The following is a 14,072-nucleotide window of genomic DNA, read 5'->3' on the forward strand; positions in this document are numbered from 1 at the left end:
TCTTCATTGTTCTATATTTAGGCAACTAAGTATGCTATATAAGATTCGTTCGGTGTACGAAATAATTTATAGTGTACTGTACTTCGCCATTACATCATACCTAACCCACCTCGTGTTTTGTACAACAAAATCTGTCACTATCTCGATTCTCGTTGACCCTTGAACGCTTATCTTGCAATTCCGTGAGGAGAATGTTTCACTGACATAATCATTTCTTCCAGTCGGATAAATAAGGTCTATGTCCCTTTGGATACGAGTAGCAAAAGAACCTTTATGCGCGAGAGCTCCCTCGAGCATGAAATTTACGTATCATGAACGGCTAATGAATTATGTAAAGACAAGTCCGTTATTTCCGACTTAGGAAACGTATTTCTACAATGTTTTCGTAAAGCAAAAGTGGCAATGGCATAGTCTGTTATTTGCCAAGGTCCTTTTCCTGGTCTCACGCAAAGTACGGATGAAATGGTACAGACGAGAACATTTAATATACGAAGAATGAAGAAAAATATGGCGGGAATAGTATTAACGTTCTCCATAAGCTTGAATCACAATCTTACGACAGCGTTGATACGAGAGAGAGAGAGAGAGAGAGAGAGAGAGAGAGAGAGAGAGAGAGTAGAAGCCATTATTACTTATATAAGCAAAAAATTACGCTGCAACAAGCATAATTTCCTTAATCTTTCCGTCTGATAATACATTTCGAAAATTACATCGGAAACACCTGACGTCTGTAAAAGGGTCTCTCTACTTTACATTTCTGCATCTCTGTCTGTCCGTGTCTCACATGTGTTGTCGTATCTTTTAAAATTCTTTCTGAAAGTATTCGAATTAATTCATCTTATTACGCACAGAATTTCGTTTCCCAAGGGATGTGACGTAAAAAGGATAATTATCATTCTTACTCGGGAGGAGAGTCCATCTTAATTATGTCTCGTTAAATGAAACTGCTACGCATTTATCCAACCATCCACCGTATTTATGATGATGATGATGATGATGGTGGTGATGATGATGATGATGATTATTATTATTATGAAAATTCGATTCAACTACATACGTAAATCCTATTACTAGAATCTCGTAGGGCTCTTCAGGAGAAGCTAATCCTAAATGACGGATGGGACTACAGACTAAAGCGGGGTAAAGTGGAATTAGTGGATATGTAAATAAGAAGAATCAGAAGAGAATGGATGAAAAGTAAAGGCGGAGGAACCTTTGGGACAGAACAAGTTGGGATGGGATGAAATAGGCTACGAAAGATAAAAGAACTCGGAAAGGGATGGAATAGGTTGGGAAAGAAAAGTATGCTCTTATCAAGATCCTAAGGCGGTCAACGCCCATTTTCCTAGACCAGTTTCTAAGGCTAAAGGGTAAACTGCGGTGACCGCCCCATGATTACTCAGTGTCAAAAATAAATTTAAATTCAACCTGGACAAGAAATTAAATGTCAAATAGTCTCGAAAACAAAACGAATCATGTCGTGCTTATCACACTATTTATCATCTCAGCAACAGAAGGCTCAGGAGATAAAAACGAAAGCTTGATATTCATCAAGAAAGGTTGTGTACGCGATGAATTTATCGATTCCGTGGGCATAAATTTTCGATCTTTTGACGAGGTTTCTCTCAATTCACACGCGTCATCACACACACATGCGTCTAGATTTTTATTCGCCACAGTGACGTCTAAGCTTATCAACTTCCTAGCGCTAGTTGTTGTTGTTTGAGCTGCCGGCTTTACGCCAGCAAGAGCTCTTGCTCATAGGGCAGCCCGTAAATATGTCTGTAAGCTTCCAGTAAGCTTTCAACCGCTGTTGAACCAAGGTTTAGTTGCCAGGTTCGCAAGACAATCACAGTGCGCTGTAACAGCCACAGTCGGTCTAAAATGTCCGTCGCGTCACCCGCCACCAGCCACCAGTAACTACTATGCTGCCTACTCGTAGTATAAAAAAGGTTCAACATCTTTAATGTTCCTTTACGGGCTGCTCAGTGATCAAGAGCCCGTGCTGGCACACCGCCAGGTCAATCGAAAACAACAATAATAAAAGTTCAAATGTTAGAATGAAATTTCTTGATAAAATCGAGGAAGAAGACCGCGGAGTGTTGCCATAAAAGTGACAGGCTGACAGGACAGTTGATTGTTTGACCCAATCAGTTGACCTTGAAAATATTTATGATACTTTGGTTATATTTCTTACCCACTTAAAAATCTTGGTTACCTCGCAAAATTTTATTTATAAGTTACTAATTTTATTAATATTAAGATATCGTTCCTAGGCTTAGCATCTTAATTTTCTTTACTCGATACAAATAACATTCCTTTCAGCATTCGCATTGCTATACTAAGAATTTCTGGCAGACAAACAATGAAGTAACCGTCACACTCATTATTCAAGTAATGACCAGAAAACTTCCAAGGCTAACGTTCTAAAGGTGCAATTTCATCATTTTAAGTCCAATCTTTCCTACCTTGCTTTGGCCTAAAGGACTGTAATCCTTTGCTCCGTGCATGGATTTCAAACGTTGAAACCCTCCGTTTCTTGTTACGGTCTGAATCACTTCAAGCCGATGTCCCTTGCTCTGTCATGAAATGCTGTAGGTTTTCACTCCTTCAGTTGCCTCAAAGCAGTGAAAGTCCTAACTCCTCGCTGCACCGGAAAATGTTGCAACTCTCAATTCCTGTCTTAGTCCTAAATCACTGTATCTTTGCTCCTTGTTTTTTTCACGAAGCCTAGTGATCATTTGCTCGTAGTTGGCCCAAGCTATAGCAACTGTTTGCTTCTTGTTCACGATACGTTGTAAGCATTCACTCTTGGCTTACCCTTTCATTCCTTTCTTTGACATGAAGAAACTACACTTCTTTCTTTGTCCCCAGACACTCGAACTCTTCTCTTTTTTTTTTTTTTTTTTTTTGTCGTGAAACGTCCCAACCGTAACCATTCACTCCTTGTTTTGTGTTGGAGCATTGTGATTCTTTGCGAAATGCTTTGCCACAAAAAGCTCTAACCTTCTCTCATTGCTTTTTTTTTCAGAAATCTTCATTCCCTGCTTTGTCACGAAATGTTGTAAGCCCTCACTCAGTGCATTATCCTAAATCACTGTGGCTCTAGGCCTAAAGCTTTGCAATTCTTCACTCCTTGCTCTGATCTGGTCTAAAACTCTTCTTTCCTTCCTTTCTTATGAAACGTTATAACACTTTGCACCACCAGTCACATCCTCACATCCCCTGTCAGTTCACCTTTCTTCATTGGACATCACACACTGCATGGTTCCTGATCCCCACATTCCGTATTTCGCTCACCTCTCTATACTGTGGAAGTCACTGTTGACCTTGATGCATTTCGGCTAAGTATCCAGTCACTAATTCACATTAACATTCTCCCTCCCTTTCGTTTTCCTTTCGAGTTTTACTTCAGATGTGCGTATTTCATCATCAGTGTTTCGTGCCCTCTCCGTTATTATATTTCTTCGCTGACGTCCATATTTACCTACTTTTCGAGAGAACCTACAAAACAAGCTATCCTGCGCCTTCATTCGATAATTTTATGAGAGCTAGTTTTCCACTATTCAGTATATGATATGAGTATTAAAAAGCTACATGGGTCATTAGACTGGGTATCGTGTTTATTTTCAGTCAAACCTTAAGCGAATGTTTACTTGTTCGGCCCTTATGAATTATATAAGGTTATCCTTTCCTCATATAGAATTACTCATCACTGATGATGTACAGTATATTACCACTAATGTGATCTTCATCAATATACAAATTTAATGATAAAGAATTACTAACCATTGATGATATGCGATGTATTCTCATTAGTGTGATTATGATCTATGTTACTATGTATGTGTTGTTTTTATCTCCGAAGCCAGCTGATTTACAAAGTACACGAATTCACTAATGTTCGTCGTGCATTAAGCAAGATAGATTTTGTAAAGGCCTCGTTTTTCTAAATACAACTCTTGGTCTCACATCAAAAACTTGCCGGGATGCATGGCGCCCCAGAGGTATTATTACAGAGTATCCCCTGCCAAATAATTTGTCATATTCTCAATATGTAAACTACATGGCCTCGCAGGAATCTGATTAAGTTAATTGGTGTAAGACGTCACAGGGTATGTTATTGAGAGTAGTTTACCACAAACAATTTACTCTTTTTTCATTATGGGAATTACTAGGCCTTAACCTGATTGAATTCCTAATCGTTATTTTTACATAAAGTAAGGAAGCATTTGGTAGACTTTACTACGCTAGCATCTGCGTTGCTCTTGACCCCAAATCTAAGTTTCTATTTAGATGTACTGGGTCACACATCAAAGAAAATGTAAACTGGTCTCGATGCAAAACGTCGCAAAGGGTATTTTCGAGTGTCATCTACCAAATAACTTGTCCTGTGCTCATTATCTAGATTAAATTGCCCCTCAAGAACTTCATTGAATTTCCAATCAGTTTCGCCTGACACTAAACCAGGATGCATTGGGGTGTTCCCGAAACCCGCATCGTCCTTGTCCTCCCATCTGAATAAATCTAAATGCAAGGCCAGGCGACAAAATGAGACGAAAAAGAAGGAGCATTATCGAGCCTCCCCTGCTCTCTATGCGTAAACTACTGTTTCTTCGTAACATGAAACAGTCTCTCCGTCTATTCAACTGTATCACAACTGGGATGTAAGTCCCTTTGTCGTTTTTACCATGTTCTGCTCACACCGGACTACAATAACACCGTTGGCAACGTATTCCCGAGAGAAAGAAATCAGGAGTGGCTGGGCGAACAGGCATATGCTCAGATATTCGAATTGTGAAACTGTTTTAGATCATACGTCTCTTTAAAATGACTGCCATTGTAATCGTGGTCTTCAGGAAGTAACTGTCGATTATGGTATCAATTGACTTCAAATTACGAATGTTAGTTTATATTCTGCCTTTACTAACTTTTGTACCTTATGAATGAGGAGGCTGTTGACTGAATGATATTGTTACTATTGGTGCTGAATTAGAAATCTTGAACTGGTGTCACTGTTTACCGCTGAAGCAACTCGATCATTGCCACCAGTGAGTATACAGTATTTCATTGTGTTCTAGTTGGAGGCAGAAACGTTAAATTTAAGTGGAGATGTTTGAATGTTTGTTTGTTGTAATTTTTTCCCTTAGACACACAGGACTGGTCTGAAAAGGATTACATCTTTTTAATGTGGTAATTTATTCCCAGGAAAGTATACTAAAGGTTTAGAAGATATCTTTCGTTAACCGGAAGCATGGGTATACCTGGAAAAACACAAAGAAAGAACGATAATTATTCACATTCGGTAAGAAAGTTTGTACAGTTGGAACTTTAGTTCGAGCGAGAGAAAATGTTCTGAGATATCCTACTGGAATTGCACAAGAGCAACGAAAATCCTGCATCGTTCAAATGACATTCACAAAATGCAATAAACTAAATTTCAAAATATACAAGACAAGAGCAAAATTATAAAGGAGGACCCCCATATCAATGTCAGAAATGAAATTTCAAGTCATGAAGATTCTCACAGTGTGAGTCTAGGGAGCCATTACACTAAATAATTAGATCGCATTACCAAGCTCAATTCCTCCGAGACCTCTAAAACGGAAAGTGGAATGAGACCAGTTATCATATATCAGTTTTAAACTAGTCTAAAGCTTTCAAGATCTTAAAATCTCAAACTGTTCGAAAAAAAAAAAAAACTGGAAATGGCGAGTGGAACTAAAATATATAAGCGATCGACACAAAGAGCCATCGAACAAGTGCATGCTGAGTTTAGCTTTGTATCACGTAGACCTGTATAGTGCTCTTATCGCTATATCTACTTGGTTCTGTTTTTTATGCAGTTTGTAAAATTCATTTTTATAACTTGCACACATACAGTACATACTGAATCTGCTCGGAGTCATACACTTTTTGGTAATTCAGTTCATTAAATTAATCTTGAATGCCTTTCATAACACGCTAAGAAAGTGTCAGGTAACAATTTTTATTTTAGAAACATACAGTCAAGGGTGATATTTTAGCGCCTTTAGTTTTTTAATCTATGAGATAATGGTTTGAACAGTTTTATAACTTAAATGCACTTTGGCCTTTTATATTCGATATCTCACATCTTTGACTGCTCGTGATCTAATAGTTACGTCATTCATTCTAATCATCAAGAAAGCTTCCGTCAAAATCCTGATTGTACTTTTTTTTTTTCCGAGAGAATTCTTTGGACTAAAAACTCAACTCCTAATCCTTTCATTTCTTGCGGCACATGTAAAATGTTGAAATTTCCTCTTTCGTGCCTTTACTCAACTTTTTTTTTCTTTGCGCACTACATCAACAACTCAAGGAGATTAGCAAACTTCAGAAGACTAGACTGCCCTCTCGATATCTTACTGGAGGCCATTTGAGCGTGTAAAAAAGAAATGCTTTAAAACACTCTATTCACAACTTCCCTCAAAGGTCATTCGACGCCAATGTCGTATTTGAAAAATGTGATATCTTTTAAAATAGCTTGGGGAAAACTCTCATGTTTTCCAACTCACTCAAAACCCAAACAAAACTCATGTATCGGGCTAGTAAAGACTTTGAGTACATCGATGACAAGATCTTTAACAGAGGGACAAGTCAAGTGAAGCGGATATTCTCAAAAATCCCTAATATTTCCCTTGTTCTCTTTTCTTATCTGCCAGCGGTTAAGAAACATCCGTTGGAGAGAAAGATTTGAAGAGTGAAAACATTAACATATCACGTAGCAGGATTTCCTTTTTTTTTTTTCTTCTTCTTACCTCAGGAGCCAGTGACGGCTCTTTACACTTAATTTTTGTTTAGATTTGTATAATATTCGATCTTAGACATCGTCCATTCAGAATTTGACTATCGCTTTCTGTTGGTAGTACTAGGCCTATAGTACTAAGAGATTTAATCTTTCTTTCTTTCTTTTTTTGTAAGGCATTCGATCTTAGACATCGTCTACTGAGAATTCGAATATTATCCACTACTGGTAGTTTAGAGGCATTTCACATTACATGTTTTCGGAATAGAACAAATCCTTACAACTGAATCCCGCGCTAGGCTACGACAGAGGCTCCTCGAGGCGCTGGAAATGCATTCTATTGAGCACCGTTTTCTTTATCGATAAAACTTATTTGGGTGATTTTTAAAGAACAAACCTGAACAGATGATAAACTAAATCAATTAAATTACATCAACTGAGCGATGCACTTCGTAAGTGCTCACAAGGGATGTATTGTACATAAGTGCAGGGTACTTCAAGAAATTGTTTTCATGTAAGGGAATACTTATAAGCAAAGATAAGCCCAAATTGATAAATTTAAAGAAAATGGTGATTTGAAGTAATAGACCCGAGACTCCGTAGAGTATTTGAGCTCATCCTACGACAAGCTCAGATTCACTTAATGTCATCCACTTAAAAGTAAACCAGCGAAAGATGTCATAACTGAAATTAGCACTGCAACTGAGTTGTACGGAATCTTAAATAGTCGTACATTTTTGCAAGTATACTCAAGCGCACACAAACATACATACATGCATATATATATATATATATATATATATATATATATATATATATATATATATATATATATATATATGTATGTATGTATGTATATTTTATTCGAATCTAACTTACATAGCCACCACCCACTCCATGATTGGTTCGTATTGGCGCAATCGAGTTTTCTGTACAGTATATAGTGCTGTATGAAACTCTCAGCCACGGCCCATGGTGTATGAAACTTTGAGCCACAGCCCGGTGGTGGCATGTGTTGTTGGCACCTATAGCAAAACCAGACACACGATCATGGCTAGCTTTAACCTTAAATAAAATAAAAACCACTGAGGCTACAGGGCTGCAATTTGGTATGCTTGATGATTGGAGGGTGGATGATCAACATACCAATTTGGAGCCCTCTAGCCTCAGTAGTTTCTAAGATCTGAGGGCGGACGGATAGACAAAAAGCCATCTCAATAGCTTCCATTTACAGAAAACTAAAAGTAACAGTTCTCACAGTACAAAAGATTCTGATAAAGAACTAAATGGAATTGTTGTTTAGAAGACTGTCAGTCAGTTCAAGTGGATTCCCCATCCTGATTGTTTTAAATAGTGTTAATAACCAATTCAGCAACGAGACCGGTTTCTTAGAAACGAGACACTAGGCTGAAGGCCTACATACTACATGCTAGTCTGAAGGGCTTCGGGAAGTCCGGAGCGTTTCCCGGCGTCCTTCGTAGCACCGAGGAATCCTGTGGATCCCGCGAGAGGAAATCCCGTTAGTGCGGTTTGTGTACTTACTTGTGGTTGGTACTAGACGCATTGCTCTCCTTACCACCGGTGGCACTTGGCGACGCGGTCCGGATCCTTTGTGAGTCTAGTGTTGATAGAAGTGAGTAAGTCACGTCTACAACGATGATGAAAAGATGGAAGACTCTTTCGTTACCAGGCGGAAACAAAGACGAAACGAAGGGACTCTCGGACACATCACTGGAAGAAAGAAAATCGACATGCAATAATAACGTGGACATATTTCCAAGTGACGATCACACATGTGACCTGGCAGGCTTCGACGCGTCGTGTCAAAAAAGTTCGGATTCGAGCGCGCATCAAAATCTTCCGGAGGGAAAAGAGAGATGGTCATTGCCTGCAGGGAGAGAGCACAAGGTGAGTCCAGGATTCTGGTAGTGTGTGTGTGTAAAGGTGCGTCCAGACGATTCAATTTTTCGTTCAATTTTGCGCATGCCTCTGACGCATTCCACAGCGCACGTAGCGCAGGCCTTTACGCATGCGTTTTTTCTCCGAAATGACTGAGGCATGCAATAACGCAAGGATTCCCACCGGTGCTGGGAGTCACGTGCGCTTTTTTCCCCCAAGAGAGAGAGTTATTGTGTAGTGAAATCTACTGAAAATGTCACTTGAGAGTAAGGGATTAACTTTGATAAAGGAAAGTATCTTAATATAACAAATTCATGTGCATAAAACTTGCCTTCTTAAATAAATGTTTCTTAGATATTTGTATCAGTAGCCTACATACAACTTTTACTTATACTTTATTCTTGAGTTCTTTGTGATTTAAATGAATTTATATTTTTTTAATAAATGAACAGTTTTTGATGAAAGGATATTGTTAATTTATTTTGTATGCAATTATTTACAAGTAGGTCTAATGATACATGTTGTCTCTTTGATAAAGAAAAGTACTGTATATTGTTATAACATATTCATGTGAATTCATAATGTCTTCTAAAATGAATATTACTTGAATATTTTTTTTTATCAGTACATACCTTTATGTAATCATTTAATGCTTCATTTATACTTCTCATAGTTTCGGAGACAATGTCCGATATGCTTTGTTTGGATACTTTAAACAAGAAACTTAAGCTGGCATACGAGTCTCCCGTTGCTAAATAACGTAGTGTTATAGCTAATCTGATTTCAGCAGGAATAGCGTCTCTCATGACAGTATTCTTTTTAGAGATTAGAGGTCTGATTTTTTCCAGGATTATGGTAAAGTCCTCCAGTGACATTCTAGCGAAATTCCTGAACAAAATATCGCCATCACACTGTAACTCACGCAAAATGGTGTTTTTGTTCTGTTTATAATATTCCTTCATCCATATTCTTTTTTGTTGTTTTTTTTTTCGTCTCTTTTTATTAGCCTTATTAATAATGATGTAAGCGGCACAAATTCCCGCGCAAACGAGTGGATCAGCGGCACAAATTCCCGCGCAAACGAGTGGATCCAGCGACATCGCGCAACTAAAAAAGGCAACGCGTGGACAGTAAAAGGCATGCGTTACGTTCCTCATTCCTCTTTCAACTTGACGCATGCAATTTTATTCCAAAAGGCATGCGTTTAGCGCATGGATAAAAGGCATCGTCTGGACGCACCTTAAAAGGGAGCTCACGTCATTGAGGCTTGATGTGAGGTTTAAAAGCGTCAGTGAATTTAAAAGCAAAGCACCCATACCTGCGACATTGTATATATATTATATTTACACACACATACACACACACACACACACACACACACACATATATATATATATATATATATATATATATATATATATATATAAATGTTTGTATATATATATATATGAGCTATCCATTGCCAAGTTTAATTGTTACACATGTATTCTTAATTGGCCCAATGATCATGAAATTTCACGTGTTTATCACAGTTTTTAAATATGCTTATTCAAAGCTTGCAGAATACACACATTTCAGCCTGAGAAGAGATAACCACAAAAGTACTGTGATACTGTACAGTGGATGAGTATTGGTCTAGTTAGCTCCAATACAATGCATCTGGATCCAGCAGGTATATGTATGGGTGCATTTACTGAAGTAAACTTCTGGAGCCTCTCCGGTGAAGGCTCGAATCCTGCCATGGAAAGTGAAAACGTTTTTATTTATCTTTCTCTTGGATATAGGCTTGTAGTGGAGGGTATGTCAAAAAGAAGTGTGGGAAGTCGAGAAGTTAAGAGGTCATTGTAGCTGTTAAGACAAAGACGCACCACACACACACTACACTCATATAAATAAATTTCTGACTCACAACAGGACTGAACGCCAGCCTTTCGAGTGAGAGTCCAGGGCAATAGTAATTCGGACTCAAAGGTCACAAGAGAAGCTGGAACCTAAGTACTACGTACCTGAGGTTTTTCCCGGGCAAGCACCTAGCGCTCAACATACCCGCAAATTCTACCCAACTTCCCCACCCATCAGTGCTGATGGGTGGGGAAGTTGGGTAAAATTCACTAGTACTTTGGGCGTCAGAAGCCTGCCCGGGAAAAATCTCAGGTATGTAGTACTTAGGTTCCAACTTCTTTTATGACTTTTGTGTCCGAATTACTATTACCCTGGACTCTCACTCGAAAGACAGGTTTTGTCCCGTTGTGAGTCAAAAATTTACTTCTGTGAAATACGTCCCCATGTGTTCATTTCCTTACACACACACATATATACATATGTATCTATATATACAAAAATGGATGTATGTATGTATGTGTGTGTGTACCACATACAATCTGAAATGCATTGAGCAACTTCAACCAAACTTGGTATACATATGACTTACCATCTGGGAAAGAACACTGTGGGAGTAAGCCATCGCTGGCACCAAAGGGGGGCGTTGTGGGAAGGGGGTTCAACGTAAAAAGTACAGAAAACGACAGATATCAGTGTCTAATCCATAGTTTTTGAGTTCGCTGGGATGAATAGTGAGACTCCCGATGACCTTCAAGTCCAAGTTCAGCCCAGATAAGAATGGGGGGTGAGAAGGGGTGAAATATAAAATGTCAAAAATGCTGGGCAATGTAACTGAAGCAACTATCTTAACAGGAATGAGAGAGACCTTACCTTACAGACCTTACAATTCGTTCGGGTTGCCCCAGGTCCCTCAGTGTGAGGCGCCTTTGATGTCTACCAGAGAGTTGCTAACGCATCTTCCGGTATATTTTGCATCTTCCAGTCTTGGATGGTCTGGGATGCATCTTAGATATTTGTCGAGCTTATTCTTAAACACATCTACGCTCACTCCTGTTATATTCCTCAGATGAGCTGGTAGCGCATTGAATAGACGCTGCATTATCGATGCTGGTGCGTGGTGGATTAATGTCCTGTGTGCTTTCCTTAATTTTCCTGGTATAGTTTTTGGCACTATTAATCTACCTCTGCATGCTCTTTTTGATAATTTTAGTTCCATGATGTTTTCGGTAATTCCTTCTATCTGTTTCCATGCTTGAATTACCATGTAGCGTTCTCTTCTCCTTTCAAGACTATATAAATTTAAGAATTGTAGTCTTTCCCAGTAGTCAAGGACCTTAACTTCTTCTATTCTAGCTGTAAATGACCTTTGTACACTCTCTATTTGTGCAATATCCTTTTGGTAGTGTGGGTACCATATTATATTGCAATATTCAAGTGGACTACGTACGTACGTTTTATAAAGCATAATCATGTGTTCAGCTTTTCTTGTTTTGAAGTGCCGGAACAACATTCCCATTTTTGCTTTGCATTTTGCCAATAAATTGCTATTTGATCATTGCATAACATATTCCTATTCAACATCACACCAAGGTCTTTAACTGCTTCCTTGTTTGTGATTGTCTCATTATTAGGTCCTTTATATGCATATAGCATTCCTACTTTATCACCATAGTTCATTGATTCAAATTTATCAGAGTTAAATACCATCCTATTTATCTCTGCCCATTTATATATTTTGTTTAGGTCTCTTTGTAGCAGTTCCTATCTTCATCACAAGCAATTTCTCTACTTATTCTTGTGTCATCTGCGAAACTTCTTACTACCGAGTCCTTAACATTACTGTCTATGTCTGCAATCATAATCACAAACAGCAATGCAGCTAACACCATACCCTGTGGTACACCGGATATTACCGTAGCTTCATCCGATTTCTCATCGTTTGCAATCACTATCTGTTTTCTGTTTTGCAAAAATTCTTTTATCCATCTTCCTACTTTGTCAACAATGTTATGTTTTCTAATTTTTTTCGCTAATATATTATGATCTACCTTGTCAAAAGCTTTTGCAAAGTCTAGGTAAACCACATCTGTATCTTTTTCATTTATCATATTTTTATATATGTTTCATGGTGGACTAACAGTTGGGTTTGTGTACTTTTTCCGGGTACAAAATCATGTTGTCCTATATTGAACAATCTATTTTTCATTAAATGTTTCATTATATTTTTTTTCATTACCCTTTCATATACTTTCATAATATGAGATGTCAGACTCACAGGCCTATAATTACTTGCCTCTAGTCTTGAACCACCTTTGAAAGTAGGAGTAATATATGCTAATTTATGCTCATCATAAATCTTGCTTGTATCTATACTTTGTCTTAATAATATTGCTAGCGGCTTTGCGATTGAATGAACCACTTTCTTTAACAATATGGCAGGTACTCCATCTGGTCCTGCTGCTGATCCATTTTAATTTCATTAATAGCCTGCACAATATCGTCTTCTGTAATATCTATATCTGATAAGTATTCAGTATTTTCATCTCTTATTTCTGTATCATTATCTTCATTGTCAATTCTAGGTGTAAATTCACTCTTATATCTTTCTGCTAATATGTTACATATTTCCTTTTTTTTATTCGTTAATCGCCCTTCAATTCTTAGAGGGCCTATTTCTACTCTTATTTTATTCATCTTTTTTGCATATGAATAAAAAATTTTAGGGTTTTGCTTGATATTTTGTAGTGTCATTTCTTCTAGGTTCCATTTTTCATTTTCTTTTGATTGTATAATCTTTTGTTCTGCATTTTCTATCTTACTTTTTAGTTCCATCACTTTCCATGCATTCTTTTCTTTTGCAAGAGCTTTTTTCCACTTTCTAATTTTCTGGAACAAGATCCTTCTGTCTCTTGGAATTCGTGACTGATGATTACTTTTTTCCTTCGGTATATATTTTTCCACTATTTCCTCTAATATTTTATATAATGTATCAGAGAGAGAGAGAGAGAGAGAGAGAGAGAGAGAGAGAGAGAGAGAGAGAGAGAGAGAGAGAGAGAGTTTATCGGTTGTCATTCAGAGATTTTCCCAGCGCTGGTCAGTCAACAATATATATATATATATATATATATATATATATATATATATATATATATATATATATATATATATATATGTGTATGTATACATATTATATATATATATGCATATATATATGTGTGTCATGTATACACACAAAATAAATATGTGAACCCTAAGTCCACAACGGCTTCAAATGTTCTCAAAAGCCTTATTTTCAAAATGCAACTGGATTATCATTTTAAAAACTCTTATCGCACGCCAGTGATTCCCAGCGAAAATATTATGGGCATTACCCAGAAGAGCCATGGGGTCGTGGCCGAAACAGCTATAGAAGGAAAATATTTAGAGAGAACATCATAGCAACAATTTTTGTGTTTTTGTCCTGAAGTTTAGCTACGAAATTGTAAATATATATATATATATATATATATATATATATATATATATATATATATATATATATATATATATATATATATATATATAA

The 14,072-nt window shown here is 37.4% G+C and overlaps 2 protein-coding genes across 3 annotated transcripts in view; one reads left to right on the forward strand and one right to left on the reverse strand.

Moving 5' to 3' along the window:
- Positions 1–8,497, reverse strand: part of LOC136828899 (mucin-22-like) — a 47,181-nt gene extending 38,684 nt beyond the window's left edge. Inside the window, exon 1 of one of the 2 annotated variants that reach the window (XM_067087217.1) lies at positions 8,309–8,497. The gene's annotated coding sequence lies outside the window, so the exon portion shown is untranslated. Of the gene's footprint in view, positions 1–2,468; positions 2,910–8,308 lie in introns of those variants that run through there. The other variant, XM_067087216.1, reaches the window with a different exon arrangement.
- Positions 8,288–14,072, forward strand: part of LOC136828900 (solute carrier family 23 member 1-like) — a 35,920-nt gene continuing 30,135 nt past the window's right edge. Inside the window, exon 1 of the mRNA XM_067087218.1 lies at positions 8,288–8,674. Coding sequence (XP_066943319.1) covers positions 8,423–8,674 — 252 coding nt within the window. The 5' untranslated portion in view covers positions 8,288–8,422. The remainder of the gene's footprint in view (positions 8,675–14,072) is intronic.

Source organism: Macrobrachium rosenbergii, chromosome 43 (genome assembly GCF_040412425.1).
Source record: "Macrobrachium rosenbergii isolate ZJJX-2024 chromosome 43, ASM4041242v1, whole genome shotgun sequence".
Lineage (NCBI taxonomy): Eukaryota > Metazoa > Arthropoda > Malacostraca > Decapoda > Palaemonidae > Macrobrachium > Macrobrachium rosenbergii.